Below are 13,612 nucleotides of genomic sequence, written 5' to 3' on the forward strand. Positions count from 1 at the left end.
ACACCTAACTAAACTCTAGTGGAACCAATTGCCTTCAGAAGTCACCTAATTAGTAAATAGTCTGCCTGTGTGTAATTTAATTTTGGTATAAATACAGCTGTTCTGTGAAGCACTCAGGTTTGTTAGAGAATCTTAGTGAACAAACAAGGAACACACAAGACAGGTCAGGGATAAAGTTGTGGAGAAGTTTAAAGTAGGGTTAGGTTATAAAAAAAATAATAATATCTCAAGCTTTGAACATCTCATGGAGCACTGTTCAATCCATCAATCAGAAATGGAGACTATGGCACAACTGCAAACCTAATAAGACACGGCCGTCCACCTAAACTGACAGACTGGGCAAGGAGTGCATTAATCAGAGAAGCAGCCAATTGGCCTATGGCAACTCCACAAATCTGGCCTTTATGGAAGAGTGGCAAGAAGAAAGCCATAAGAAGTCCCATTTGCAGTTTGTAAGAAGCCTTGTGGGGGGACACAGCAAACGTGGAAGAAGGTGCTCTAGTCAAATGAGACCAAAATTTGACTTTTTGGCCTAAAAGCAAAATGCTATGTGTGACGGAAAACGAACCCTGAACACACCACCCTCACCGTGAAACATGGTTTTAGCAGCATCATATTGTGGGGATGCTTTTCTTCATCAGGGACAGGGACTCTGGCCAGAAGCGATGGAAAGATGGATGGAGTAAATACAGGGCAATCTTAGAAGAAAACTTGTTGGGGTCAGCAAAAGACTTGAGACTGGGTCAAAGGTTCACCTTCCAGCAGGATGACCCTAAACATATAGCCAGAGGTACAATGGAATGGTTTAAATCAAAGCATATTCATGAGTTAGAGGCCCTGTCAAAGTCCAGACCTAAATCCAATTGAGAATCTGTGACAAGGTTTGAAAATTGCTGTGCACACGCGTTCTCCATCCAATCCGACAGAACTTGAGCTATTTTGCAAAGAAGAATGAGCAAAAAGGTCACTCAAGATGTGCAAAGCTGGTAGAGACATCCCCAAAAAGGCTTGCAGCTGTCATTGCAGCAGGGCTGGACTGGGACAAAAATTTGGCCCTGGACTTCATCCAGGCCGGCCCACTTTAATTTTGCAAACACACACAAAAACAGTATATAAACTATACGCAATTGCGCAAAAAAAAAAAAAGTGGTCAAGTGGTAATCAGTGGTCAGCCATTAATGCATCAGTGACCAGTGGCAGTACATTCATTCATCATCAGTGATCATGACCAGCAGTGATAGTACATTAATTCATCAGTGACCATGACTACAAGTGGAAGTACATTCATTCATCAGTGGCCACAAATTCATTCATCAGTGACCATGACAAGTGGCAGTAAATTATTCATCAATTACCGTGACCAGTGGCATTAAATTATTCATCAGTTACCATGACCAGTGGCATTAAATAATCAATTAATGTGACCAGTGGCATTAAATTATTAATCAGTTACCGTGGCAGTGGCATTAAATTATTCATCAATTACCATGACCAGTGGCATTAAAATTATTCATCAATTACCGTGACCAGTGGCAGTAAAATTATTTATCAATTACCGTGACCAGTGGCATTAAATTATTCATCAATTACTGTGGACAGTGACATTAAATTATTAATCAATTACAGTGACCAGTGACAATAAATTATTAATCCATTACCGTGGACAGTGACAATAAATTATTAATTCATTACCGTGGACAGTGACATTAAATTATTAATCAATTACTGTGGGCAGTGACATTAAATTATTGATCAATTACAGTGACCAGTGACATTAAATTATTAATCAATTACTGTGGCCAGTGATATTAAATTATGAATCAATTACCGTGGACAGTGGCAGTACATTTACCCCTACACCCTCCCCCCACCATGCTGCATATTACAGATATCACAGACCCTGACAATGGCAGCCTGCATCCAGTATAGCATTCGATTAGCTTACTTAGTGCTTACTTGTTACTCGAATGACACTGGTGAGGTGATGGACTTTTCTTTGTCCCTGACACTGTCTGTGCTGCTGTCTGGAGTCCTGGGCTTGCTCAAAGCAACGTTCTGGTCCTTCCTCGGCAGCACTTTCTCCTCTTGAACGCAGTCCCAGGCCAGGCAGCTAAGCCTGGGCAGCAGCTGTTACGCCCCGACTCCTCCCATGTCCCCGGGCCGCCTCCGCCCTCCGGCCGTGAGTGACGTCACGGCGCTGGGACAAGGAGGCTGCCAGTAATGTTAGGGGGAGTGAGTGGCAGCGTCATGAGGGGGTGGTACTTGTGTGGCGGCCCAGGTGCTGGAGCAGAGCCGCGGCCACGGCTGACGTTATACACAAACTACTACAGAAATGGAGAGTCTAGCCGCGGCAGACAGAAGTGTAGTGTACACTGTCTGACAACCGGCCCAGCGGCCCACTGAGCCAATCGGCCCACCAGGAATCTCCCAGTAGTCCCGATGGCCAGTACAGGCCTGCATTGCAGCGAAAGGTGGTTCTACAAAGTATTGACTCACTGCACGCCACACTTTTCATACATTTATTTATAACATATTTGAAAAGCATTTTATCGTTTTCCTTCCACTTTGCAATTATGTGCCACTTTGTGTTGGCCTCTTAAATAAAATCACAATACATTTACGTTTTTTGGTTGTAACATGACAAAATGTAAAAATTTCAAGAGGTGTGAATACTTTTTCAAGGCACTGTATTTCATAAGAGATGGAATTTACAGAGATGTCAATTTCCATTTTCCACATGCTTAAGTGATTAGTAGAAACTGTTTGCTTTATGACCTTTTAATTATCAAAATCTTACATTCTTCCATAATTACAATCTTTAAAAATGCTTCTTCCTTATTTCCAAAATAGAAAGTAAATTGCGCTTTCACATCATTTGCATTCAACATGATGTATAAAAATTCCTTTCTTGTACCACCCTCTTGGACTGAGCATTTGCAACAAAAAAAATAAATCATGCCTTTAGCATAAGCATAAGTTTCCTCTTAGGGCGCAAGTACGGGAATGGTTTCAGACTTTCATGCCACCTGTCTTTGCGTATGTGCAGGAAAACTTGTGCATGCGCCGGTGTGCCGCCGGGCTGTCCGGAACTGAAGCTCTGCAGCAAATCTTGGGTAGGGGAGGGGATTTGCAGTCATCATTCTTGCCTAGGCAAGAAATGCAAAACTGATGGCGTGAAGTACAAGTAGATATTTGAATAAATAAAAATATCCAGATTAAATAGAGGGAGGGGAGAAGAGGCGCAGGGCACAAGGGCAGTTAGGTTTAGGATGAAGGTCTGCTTTAAAAGTGGAATTGTTTATACACTGAACCAGTAGCCATTTCTATTGGGTTTCATTTGTTTTAACTATGATAATTTTGCCTCTGGAGTCAAACAGTTAAAATTAAACTTTACCCCTCCGAATAATTTTTGCAGTATTTTTTTTTGTATTTTACTTAGGGGGTTATATGCTCTTTCAAATCAGTATTTTTCTCTGTGTGATTGCATCAGTCTGGGTTCACACTATGCCGTACGGGAGCCAGTGTGATTCTAGTGCCGGTTCCCGCATCACCTCTGCCTTGCAGGCAGTTCACACTGCCCTCTGCAAACCAATTTGGGTGTCAATACAAAGTTAATGACACCCCCAGATGGGATCGCAATGTGAACACCCATGCGATCCGATTCCAGTGCAGGGGGAAAAAAGGTTTCTGCATCTTTTTGTTTGATTCCAATGCGAGTTCAGTCATACAACTGTATGGCAGAATTTGCATTGCACAGACATTGTATGTGATAGGCACAACAATGCGGTGCGAATCACATGCAATGTCTGTGTTCCCAATAATGCGAACCCAGGCTGTCAGAAGCTCTGCATTATTCATGCACCCCACGGATCTCATTGTCTGCATCAGTGAGATCTTCAAATGAATATTGACAAATGCAAGCTCATGTAAGACACCCCTCAGTCAAATCACATGAGGTTGGACCTTCTGGGCTATTGGTCATGTGACATTTTGCATCTTTTGGAATTCCCTGGGAATTTACAAGGCCTTGTGTAACTATTCCACTGAAGGCAGTAAGAAAGCCATGTTTTGCACAGATTTTACAATGTATAACTAGGCATGTTCTCAGCTCTTCTGCTACCAGTTTGCAGATGTATGGGAATCTGTTTGAATCTGTTTGCATGAACCATGGGTGGATAGTGTTACATGAATAGGCAAGTGGCAAACAAATCAAATATGATCCTAGTCTCTGACAGCAGGGAGTTAAAGCATTTGTTAACCTAACAAAAAAAAAAAATTGAGCTTTTTTATACAGCACAGTGCTTGTGTTGTGTAATTTGGACCCCTGTAACGCCTAAAAAAAACCTGGCTGATCCTGCCAGTTTCTCCCCTATGTAAACAGACGATAATTGTGGCTTCTGAGCCCTGACATTGTGGTCTGTTTATGTGCCTGCGTGATCCGCAGCCTGCTCTGTCTCATCTGTGCTCCCCCCTCTGTGTGTCACCTAGTGCCAGTGCCGCCCCATCCCCTCCTGCTGCAGAAATAACAAACTTATTGGCATATTACCTGTTTTGTCTCCTAATACAGTGCCCCGCTGTCTGTGTTTTATAAAAAAAAAAAAGACTCCTTTACCGTATATCACAGGGGGTCCCGGCAGTCATGTGACCGGCTGTCTCACCCCTCTCCTCGTCATGCCCCGTTGACGTCAGTGGGGAAATCTCATCCAGACGGTCAGAGAGGAGACACGGTTGGTAATGTGAGGGACGGGAGCCGCCGTGAGATACGGTAAAGAAGGACATTTTTAAAGAAAACACAGACCGTGGGGCACTGTATAAAGAGAATGAATTGTGTAAATGTGTGAAAGTGTGTTAACCACTTTAATGGTGCACATTGAGTTGAAATGTGAAGGCAATTGGAGGTTTTTCAGTTGGTGTATTTAGGTAAGCACCTCATAACAGGCCTGCTTCGCATACTCGGATATTGGATGGAGATTGCTGCTACATGCAGTATTTGATCAAATGTTGCTTCCCAACTGGAGTTCTCTTTCAAAGTTTTTTTTTTTTTTTTTTTTTCTTTTGAAGCTTTTGGGAATATTTGTAACAACATGAGTAAGTGGCTCTGTGTAAGATGTTTTCAATTTATGTTTCAGATACCACCCAAGGATTTCCATTTCAGTCTCTATCATCTTCGGTACGACATCATCTATCTTACATAAACCAATTACATGAGGTTTCAGATGAGTGTTTTGTACCTATTGTCAAGCAGCCTGAATTAAGCACAGAGACTCCTGAGCTCAATTTGAATTCAATGTCTCATAATACAAAAGATTTTGAGACAAGTGAAGAAATGGACAATATAATTAAAGTAGAAGATGTATCTGGAACATGCAGAGAGAGCCTCCAAGATGAAAGTGGATCTTGCTCAGTACCTATAGAATGCCAGAAAGGCCTTGTACAAGAAATTAAAGTTATGGATATGGAAGAAAATGACCATAAATCTTTAGTGGAAAACATAACATTTTGCATTTCTGGGGCAAGTCCGAGGGCAGGAAAAGAGACTTGTTCAACTCAAACTGACTTTCCTGACACCTTAACCCTAGATGAAAATTGCAAAATGAATATGATAGTTGTGCCTCAGAGCATTTTACCACCTCACTCCTCAAATGAGATGATGGATAATAGTGTGGAAATTGGCAAAGAATGTACAGAAGGAGACACGGACGGGATATTTAGTTGCGTAGCTGAAAACATGTCTGATGGACATAGCGACACAAACTCTACAAATGTCAAAACGGAAGATCCATTGGCTGGTATGAATGTTCTAGTTGCAGCAACTGAAATGCCTGAAGCCAGCTCTCTGCTGCCTTTGGGCACTGTGATTCTGACTCCTGACTTGACTTTAGACCATACTCTGTTACATGGCATCATTCTACTGAGTGAAATGGCTGAGCTTGAACTGAAGAAAAGAAAAAAAGTGGACAGTAAGTTTGCTTCTTTGACCTATCCAAGTTGTGTTTCTTGGTTTTATTAAAGGGGAGCTCAAATGTATTTGTCTAAACCCAAACTGTGTTTGCAAGTACTTGCATTTTAAGCCTTTTGCAGTCTACTATTTGTATAGGAGAGCTCAGAGAGCGGAGGGCAAAAGCACAAGGTGCTAGAGCAGGACAAGTTGTGAGGGATAGCTGTCCAAAGTTGGACATGCATGGCCCACTGGCTGTATGAAAAAATAAAACTGAACAGATTCCCCACACATTTGAGGTGAGTGCGGGAATCTTCTCCGCTGTATCATATTGACAGCGGGACTCCCCCACCTTCAAAATACACTGTTCAGTGCTGCAGCCAATTAGCTGCATGCACTGATGGAAGCATAGTTTTCCAACATACTTGTTCATGAGACCTCGATCGTTGGATTGACTTCTCATGAACGGAATGGCCATAGAGGGATTGAAATCCCCTGCTGAACCTGCCAAATTTTTATTCAACTATGGCCAGCTTAAATATCAGGACTGGACGGACAGAGCTTTGGCTATTGTGTATGAGTTTCTTCTGTGCTTTTAGCAGCTTGGAGTTGAAATTTAACCATGTAAATTCTGAAATTTCTCTCCATGTAAATTTCATTTTTTTTTTTCTAGAAAATGATCACCAAACATTATATAATTTTTTTTAGAAAATACCCTAGAGAATACAATGCACGGTATTTGTGCAGCAATTTTTCTAACACTTCATGCTTAAAAAAATAAATAAAAATTTAAGTTAGCCAAATTTTTTTCGTAATGTGAAAGATGAAGTTGCGCCGAATAAATAAATAGATACCTAACAGGTCATGTTTCAAAATTGCACACGCTTGTGGAATGGCGCCAAACTTCCGTGCTTAAAAATCCCTATAGGTGACGCTTTAAATTTTTTTTTTATTGATTACATGTTTTGAGTTACAGAAGTCTAGGGCTAGAATTATTGCTCTCACTCTCACGTTTGCGGTGATACCTCACGTGTGGTTTGAACACTGTCTTCATATGTGGGGGGGACTTGCGTATGCATTCACTTCTGTTTGCGAGCACATGGGGGCGCTTTAATTTTACTTTTCTTTTATTAGTTTGACTTTAAAAAAAAAATATATGTTTTTGATCACTTTTATTCATATTACAAGGCATGTAAACGTCCCTTGTAATAGGAATATGGCATGATTGGTTCTCTTTACAGTAAGATATAGGGTCAGTAAGACTCCACATCTCGCCTCTAGGCTGGGAAGCCTGAAATAAAGCTGCAGGCATTATTCAGATATATCCGCTCAAATTCAAGGATGTAATATGATGTACCTTGGGCAGGAAGAGGTTAAAGATCACCTCTGCCCATAGGAACATTAAAGTTTTCACACATTCTCTTTTTTTACTTTTTTTTTTTTTTTAAACTGGCCTTATTGAAAGTATTCGCAATAAACATAGGCAAATGTACAATTACAAGATGGAATGTCAGTTTTATTAGGGTAAATTATAACCGTACATACATGACTTCACAGGACATATATCCCAGCAAAAGTAGGGAGAAAAAGAAACCGATCGAAAACCATAAACCGTGCAGGAACTTGTCTTTTCACACATTCCTCAAGTGATTATATGTGTTTTCCAAGAATTACCCCTGAATACTGTCACGGTGGGAGTGGTGGAGGGGCATTTGCACGTTACACCTTAAGTGTAACATTGTGGGAAGTGTGAACTTGGCCTTTAATCCAACAATCTCCTACACAGTACTTATTTCTGCTAGTGAGCTCATCTCTGTCACACTATTTCTTCCTATCAGCATATTTCTTGTCAACATATAAACTGATTTGGCTCCTTGTGTTGCTTCTTCGTCTGGCATACCAGCCCTGGTGTATAGGGACTGCAAGATGATACCAGGTCAAATTCGGGTGCTTGCATTAAAATTGCCATTAATGATGTAGTATGATTACGAAGCTGTGTTCATTTGTTTTTTATATCTGCCTAGAGTTCAGCTTTAAGGTATAATTGTCTTCAGAGAAATATGTAGCCTGACTTTCGTCTGATAATCCTAATTTCCCTTAGTATGTGCTGCCACTTTTACTTTAATGCTTTCTGAATCACTGACCCAGAACAGGCATTAGAAATAAGAAATTCTGACAATTTTCCTAAACTTGTGCTTGTTTTGTGCCTGTGACTTAGAACTATTGGAGCCAGCATAGCCAAATCTCTAACGTTTTCCAACACAAGCCATTGTATTTCCCTCCTGTCATGCACTTTAACTGGTTCAGCTTTTCGGACTACGTACGTCCAATGAGTGTACCTCTTAATGGGTCAACCGGTTATGCCAATTTCTAAAAAAACTATATGTTTTAATACAGGCTGCTACTGCAGCCACCAGCTTGTGTTAAGGCTTAAAGTACACAGAACGTTTTTACAACCTCTTTTTCCATTTTGCCGCTTTTACATGCCGCGTTTGCGTTTAGAAGAATTTTTTTTCAAAATAGCCCAAAAAGAAAAACAGCTGTAAACGAAACACAGCTAAATGCGAATTGCCGCGTTTGGCATCAGAAACTTCGGCATCTGAACTAATTTTATTGCCTTCAAACAAAAGCCTAAAAACGACAAACCTGTGTACATGTACACATAAGATAACATTGGAAGAGTTCAGGGGCAGTTGAGAAAGCATCCAGCAGCCTCTGAACATCTGTTTACCAGCAACAGTGTACATGAGGCCTTACCGTACAGTTCAATACAGTTCTACTCGTAGAGCTTACATTTTAAAGGGAGGGGGTGGTGGTACAAAAGATAATAGATGCAGGGAATGAATGATTTGATTGAGGATGGCTCAAGGACAGTTGTTGGGTGAATGTGGGATAGGCTTCCCTGAATAAATTAGTTTTCAAGGATCTCCTAAAGGTGAACAGATTAGGGGCTGATCGGATATACCAGTGCAGGGAATTCCAGAGGATGGGAGAGGCTCTGGAGAAGTCCTGAAGGCGAGCATGAAGAGAAGGTAACAAAAGGGAGCTAGAGAGCAGGAGGTTCTGGGAGGAGCAGAGGGGATGATTTGGGGGCGATATCTGCAGATGAGGTTGGTGATGTAGCTGGGGCCAATGTTGTGAATGGCCTTGTATGTTGTGGTGAGCATTTTAAATTTTATACGATGGGGTAGGGGAAGCCAGTGAAGCGATATGCATTAGAGGAATTTTTACTTGCCTGTAAATTTCATACCTTGGAGTACAGGACAGAAGCCACCCTCCTTTTCTATTTCTGGATACAAAACTGAGGACTCCCTGGTTTCTGAATGTTCAGCCTGTGTCCTGTACTGTACTCCCAAGATATGGAATCCAGATAAGTCAAAACTTGATTTCTTTTCTTTCTTTTCTTTTCTTTTCTTTTCTTTCTTTTCTCTTTCTTTTCTCTTTCTCTTCTTTTTCTCTTCTTTTTCCTTTTATTTTCTTTCTTTCTTTCCCATGTGAACATGCTTATACATTTTAGCAATCTAACTTTGTCCCCAGAATGTTATAAAAAATTAGCTTGCTTTCTTTTTTTTTTTCTTTGTCAGGTCTGCAAAATTATAATGCGAGACCGTCCCTTGAAAGCCTGCTGGCTGCTAGTACCCAAATGTTGATGGAGGTGCTTTCTTCCTCGGCCCTGGATGGATTGAAACCTGAATCTATCAAATTACCCCGAGAACTATCTCATAATAAAAAATATAGCTGGAAGCAAGAAAAAAATCCAGTGAGTAAGAGATAATACTACAATCTTTGAATAATTATATGGCTGTTTTTTATGACACATTTTGTGCCAGTTTGTCATCTTAAAGTTGTATTGTTGGTTAATACAAATGAATAATTTGTGAAATGGTCATCTCTAACAATCAGCATTCATCTTTATTATGTGCAGCATTTTTCCCTTACGTCTGCAATTGAGGTTATGGACTCCGTAGAACTGGACTGTAGAGTAAGGCTTGCAGAGTTACAAAGGCAATACAAAGAAAAGCAAAGGGAATTGGCAAAGCTGCAGAGAAAAAGAGACTCGGAGTAAGTTTTCCACTGTTTGATAAAGAAATTTATGTTTTGGCTGTTCACACTCCTTGATATTTTTAAATATGCTTTTTACAAAATTTTAATGTTTAAACCAAGGATCACTCTGCCAAATTTGCTGACCTTAATATGGGCATTTCAATTTATATCTAGCTTTCAAAAATATGACTAAATCTGAAATGCTAAATATATCAGTACCCACATCTGAAGTTTAGACCCTTACAACCGTTACAGTAAAACCTTGGATTGAGAGTAACTTGGTCTGAGAGTGTTTTACAAGACCAGCAAAAATAATTTTTTATACATTTTGACTTGATAAACAAGCGATGTCTTGATATACAAGTAGCGTCATGCCACAACTGAGTATAAAAAAAGAAGAGAGGTGCCTCTAAGTGTAGCAATATAGTTACATTTAATGAAGGTACAACATTTAGCAGCTCACATGGTTGAAGATTAAAACACATCTAAGTATGCAGACATCTGGGGTAAAGCTGTCCACCTAGACCATCCTCCACACTGCCATCGACGTCCTCCCTTCCACGTTCCACCCCACAAGCGCTTCAAGCCTCGCTTTTAGATCACTCTTACTACAGGGTATTCTTCCTGGTCACGATTGCAGGCTGACAGCAGTGAGAGCCAGCGGTGCGGAGGATGGTCTATATGGACAGCTTTACCCCGGATGCCTGCATATTTGTATGTGCCTCTCTATTGATCATCAACCATGTCAGTCGCTAAATGTTGTACCTTCATTAAATGTAACCATGTCGCTACACTTGGAGGCACCTCTCTTCTCTTTTATACTCTGTAGCTCCTGCTGGATTTTTCTTCTAATCCAATTCTGGAGGCTGCCATTTGCGGATGCACGTTTTATGGTTACACAACCTATCACATTGCTATAATCTTCTTGTATGGACTATAAACTGAAGGACTTATGAATAAATGGTTGTGGAACGAATCATTGCGTTTCCGTTAGGTCTTATGGGGGAATTCACTTTGATACTTTGATATACGAGTGCTTTGGATTACAAGCATGTTCCCAGAGCAATCCAAGGTTTTTACTGAATTTCCTTATGTCTCGCAACCATCTACTTTAAAGTATTATCTACCTATCATCTAATATTACAAATTGATTTCGATATAATTATCTTCCCTTACTTAATAAAATGAATCTGGACTTGTATAAAAGGTCTACCCTTTGCCACTCATGGTTGGGTAAGATTAATGTTCTAAAGATCAATGTTCTCCCCTGAGTTCTATATGTCATTCAGATACTACCTCTAGGAATTCTTATAGGATTTATCTCGATGCTTCGGTCTAATATTGCACATTATATTTGTAAGGGGCACTGTACGAGAGTATCACAGAATATTATATATTGTCCTGAAGGCTTGTGGGGCTGGTTTTACCAGTTTTAAATAATACTACCAAGCGATTATCTTGACACACATGGTAGATTAAAAATATGCTAGATTAAAAATATGCTAGAAAGACCAAACTCTAGGTTGAACTTGAAGTGACGCTGACAGATACGGACCTTGTAGTTGCATCATAGATACCTCAACGAGGGGACATCTGCACTGACTGGATCTTTATGGGACTTTGCATATTTGGCACTACTTGGAATATAATTCTCCAATAATACCCTTGTTGGGGAAAATATTTTATGCCAGGTGTTTTAGATGAAGGCTTTAAAGGGTTCCCAAGGTTTACACCTTTATTACATCATGTGTTAAGAATTTCCAAGATCAAACCATTATTGTCCCTGTGCCGACTAACCCAACCAACATTTATGGGTCAGTGGAGATGCACACAGTTGTCTGTGTGTTTGAAGTCTTCCACTGCCTATGCGCTCCTTGAATGAACTGAACAGGATTGAAACCATTATGCAACACGAGGACCCATCACAGCACTCCATTTCTCAATTCTATAAAGCCCTATTGATTTTGTGCGGCCCTGACCACCCAGATTATATAAGTCTATTATATAAACGTCTACTTTCCAAAGTGGGGTAATTTTGGGGGGGTGGGGTGTTGTGCTATCTTGACATTTTAGTGCCTCCGAAACTGTGATAGGTGGTGAAGAAGTGAAATCACAATTTTTTTTATTGTACATCATGGGACACAGAGCACCATAGTAATCACTATGTGGGTATATAGGCACCTTCAGGTGATGGACACTGGTATACTCAATGCAGGAAGTTCACTCCCTATATAACCCCTCCTACCAGCAGTACCTTGGTTTTTTCGCCAGTGTCTAAGGTATTGGTCACGATTGAAGATGTGCTCTTAGGAGCTTCAGAAGGGATCCTTGCTGGATTTAAATAGCCTCCACAGACCAGATCCATCCAAAGGGCCACTGGGGCCAAGTTGGATGGTACCCAGGCCTCTTATACGAAGCACAAGGTTTTGCCTGTAATGCCTCTCCTTGCATGGCTGGACTCCGGGACCCAGGGCTTTGGTCATGCTTACATTACCTAAAGTTTTTACTGATGGAGTGCTATTACAGGTCCAAGGTTGTGGAACCCCGATAAAAATGGATCCGGTCCTTGAAGGTTTGCTAACGCAGCCCACCATGATGGATGAAGGTTGGATCTGTCTGTTAATTCATCAGAATCCTGCGGCGGGGCTAAGGTTTTCTTCTTTAGGGAAAAATATTGTCATACCGTAATTCTCCACTAGAGATATATGCACATGCCTTAATCTGTTGTCTTCACTGCAGCTCAGTGTCTGTGTGTGGCCGCAGCAGCTTTCACAGTGGGGATTCCTCTTGAGGTAAGAGATCTGCCATGCTTTTCTCCTCCCTGAAGGGACCAAGAGGTTTAGGGAATCGGCAATTATTGTTACCCCCCTTGCAATACTGTCAGGCCTGGCTTAGCCCTTCCTCCTCTGGGCTGGCCGCTCAGCTGTCGGCTAATTGCCAGCTCTCTTCTCTCTCTTCAGTTACCAGCTGTTCCCGATGATGCTCATCTGGCCTGCCTATATAAAGTTTTCCAGCTCATTTCTCCTTTGCCTTCACGTTTGGTCACATCACTAGGAACCATCTCCCGTTGCTTGGAACAATGAGGCTCTCGTGGCTGCTTTTTCTCATGGTCTCTCGGATTCCATCAAGGATGAGATAGCAGCCTAAGATATACCCACTGAGCTGGAGAGCGTGATCTCGTTTGCCATCCTCATTGACTCCAGACTCAGAGAAAGACTTTCTCTTAAGGAGCGCTTGCAGAAGCCTCCTGTATGTTTGCCTCCGAGCTTTGTAGCCCCACCCATGTCTCCCTCACCTCCCATGCCTCCTGGTACCGAGTTGGTCAGTGAAGATGAACCCATGCACCTGGGCTTCACGTGTCTCTCTGCGGATGAGAGAGCCTTTAGGAGGAGGAGGGAGAGATTGTGCCTTTATTGTGGCCAGTCAGGTCACTTTTTGAAGTCTTGTCCTTACCCGCCCAGGGAACACCCGAACCTTGGGGTCCTGTCATGGACAGACCTTAGGTGGCGTTGTAGTTATCCAGAAGGATAAGCCCTTGGTTTTGGTCACTCTTTCTTGGGTTGAGTCGTCCATCGAGATACAGGCTCTAATCGACTCTGGGGCTGCAGGCCTGTTCATTGATGCTGCATT

The 13,612-nt window shown here is 41.5% G+C and overlaps 1 protein-coding gene across 1 annotated transcript in view; it reads left to right on the forward strand.

The window, feature by feature from the left end:
• The window catches only part of TNRC18 (trinucleotide repeat containing 18), a 392,145-nt gene that overhangs the window by 124,115 nt on the left and 254,418 nt on the right, over nt 1–13,612 (forward strand). Inside the window, 3 exon segments of the mRNA XM_077448715.1 lie at nt 5,130–5,960; nt 9,523–9,698; nt 9,864–10,000. Coding sequence (XP_077304841.1) covers nt 5,130–5,960; nt 9,523–9,698; nt 9,864–10,000 — 1,144 coding nt within the window.

This window comes from Lithobates pipiens, unplaced genomic scaffold (assembly GCF_037356315.1).
Source record: "Lithobates pipiens isolate NorthernLeopardFrog02 unplaced genomic scaffold, aLitPip1_a1.2 Scaffold_22, whole genome shotgun sequence".
Classification (NCBI taxonomy): Eukaryota; Metazoa; Chordata; class Amphibia; order Anura; family Ranidae; genus Lithobates; species Lithobates pipiens.